The sequence below is a fragment of the Strongylocentrotus purpuratus genome, unplaced genomic scaffold, assembly GCF_000002235.5.
Source record: "Strongylocentrotus purpuratus isolate Spur 01 unplaced genomic scaffold, Spur_5.0 spur5_scaffold_18, whole genome shotgun sequence".
Taxonomy (NCBI): domain Eukaryota; kingdom Metazoa; phylum Echinodermata; class Echinoidea; order Camarodonta; family Strongylocentrotidae; genus Strongylocentrotus; species Strongylocentrotus purpuratus.
The window spans coordinates 11,361,053-11,363,552 of NW_022145603.1; the positions used below are offsets into that span (position 1 = coordinate 11,361,053).

The 2,500-nt window shown below is 35.4% G+C and overlaps 1 protein-coding gene across 2 annotated transcripts in view; it reads right to left on the bottom strand.

The window, feature by feature from the left end:
- The window catches only part of LOC100888703 (USP6 N-terminal-like protein), a 38,260-nt gene that overhangs the window by 8,017 nt on the left and 27,743 nt on the right, over positions 1 to 2,500 (bottom strand). For both annotated transcript variants that reach the window (XM_030989203.1, XM_030989202.1), the window contains exon 13: positions 1,162 to 1,225. In XM_030989203.1, coding sequence (XP_030845063.1) covers positions 1,162 to 1,225 — 64 coding nt within the window. The remainder of the gene's footprint in view (positions 1 to 1,161; positions 1,226 to 2,500) is intronic.

Consider the following 2,500-nt stretch of genomic DNA (forward strand, 5'->3'; position numbering starts at 1 on the left):
CTATGATTTTACTTATCTGTTATTAAAGATAAAAGGCAGTTATGGTCATGCGATTGCATTGTGAAAGAAACGGTGTGGAATCGATCAGAAAAGGTTGATCATCTAGCATATAAGTAATGTACTGCAAGGTTCTGGAATCATCAAAATGATAAGAAATTTGGCCAAATCTTGGTAAAGTTACAAGCACTGTACACAGAAAGATGTATATGGGACCATGTGACACGTGCGCGATATCTGTCACATCCAAATAGATATAACAATTTACCAAATATATCAATTAGTAGGCGGTTTCTCGGCAAAGTTGTTATCATCACGTATTAATCAAAACATATTCTTTCACATGGTTGGTAATCAGAGCTTCCATTTCATCTTTTGAGAGGGGAGACGTTTCCAAAACCGGTCTTTACCTTTAAGTGCTCTCACTGCTACTATATTTGATTTGATTAATATACATGGATGCCCATTCTTCTTTGTTCTTTAAAGAACATATGAACCCCTAAAAAAGTTCTGCAATTCAAGTTTGAGTTTTTCTATCTCTCTTGTTACTGTGGTATCATACTTGATGTTGGTATTATTGAAAAGCCTCTCAATTTCCCTTTACAACGATAACCCATTTTTAATGATTATGTAATCATGTGATGTGCAGTACAAGTGATTATGGGCCAAGTCATTAATGAAATATTGCAAAATGCATTTGTTATTACCAGTAGGGAAGTTTTCATTTGCTTGGAAAGTGGATTGTGTTTTGAAGGAATAAGAATGCATTTTGCAACATTTCACTTTTGACTTGACCACATATTCAGATGAGCTGCACATTCCATGATTAAAAAATCATTACAAATTGGGCATCATCACCATAAAGGGGAATAAACAGGATTTTCAATGATACCAATATAAAAGTAAGATTATACAGTGCGTCTCAGAAAAAACGAAACCAAGAATTATCAATGTTTTATCATAACTTTAATAATCACAATTATAATAAATAAATGACACATATTAATTATAATTGTGATTAAGTTATGATAAAAAATTGATCATTCTCGGTTTTTTTTTCTTCTGGGATGCACTGTACTGAAACAAGAGAGATTCTAGCTTTCAAACTTGAATTGCAGAACTTTGTTCAAATAAGTTTTTTTTTGTTTATCTAAATGGACTTACCTTTGATTGCCGAACGGGTGTTGGTGTGTGAAACATCTTGAATGAATGCTGAGCTTTCGCAGAGCTGTAGAATAAAAGAGACAAAAGAAAGAAAATGAAACCATTAATGAGTGATCATGTAAACATATCTTGTCCTTTACACCTAGCTTGAGATGCACTTGCCTATTTTCAGAAGTGAGATTACAGATAACATGTTTAGAAAGCGAAATGAATCAAAGGGAATTATTTTAGAAACAGAATAATTCATAGCTAGAGAAACATAAGTATATGACTGCAAGCATTTGTGACTAACAATTCTGACACCCGATTAATCCTAATGCTGCTAAATGAAGACGGTTATACCCCTTTTTTCTGGACCACTGTGTCGCTCAAAGCAGAAATTCTTACAGCACTGTATCTCCAAATGAACAAGCTAAAAAGTAGGTGAGAGTGGGAGAAAACTGAGAGGGAGAGATACACAGTCGCACACACAGAGACAGAGACAGCCCTTCATTCCGACACCCTAATCCGTTTGTTGATAAAATAAGACAGGTCTATCCCCTTTTTTTCTGGACCACTATGTACCTCAGAGCAGAAATTCTCACAGCTCTGTATCCTCAAACAAGCAAGTGTAAGAGAGAGAGAGAGAGAGAGAGAGAGAGAGAGAGAGAGAGAGGAGGGAGAGAAAACTGCAAGTCTCCATTTTTCCTTCTTTCTTCACAGCCTGGGGTCCCTGCAGCCCTCAATTTTGACACCTGATTAATCTGCATGTTGCTTTACAAAAGGCCCAGGAAGAAAGGAGGTAGATTTTAAGATAACACCAGACAGAGAAAAGAACAACATGCATTCTAATCCACACAAGAATGGATCTGCACCATAACACGGAGAAGCTGGGCAATGGCACAGAAAAAAGAACTCGGCTTCCAACACAAATGCTCACTTACCGGTAGCCACATACTGTACTGTACACATATATTTCACCAGTTTTTACCTTAATATCCAAAATGAAAACAAGAGAAAAAAAAAAGAAAAGAAAGAACAAAATTAAATTTAAAAAAAAAAAAAAAAAAAAGGGAAAATAAAGAGAGCAATTATCAGTGCCAATTAGGGCGATTCCGTGCAATGTGTCACGTATGCAAATATATTTTGTAGGAATATTAGGTAAACTGTGTTGGTCCTCAGACAATGACATACAGAAGCTCTCTTTCAAAGGAATACACCAACATACATTGTAGATGACTTGATAGTATGTACACTGTAGTTTGGCAATTGGCAGTATGGTAAACACAATTGAGAAAGGAATGGACTTTTCTACCTGATTGGGAAAAAAGTTGAAACATTGAAATTTAACTATTACAAT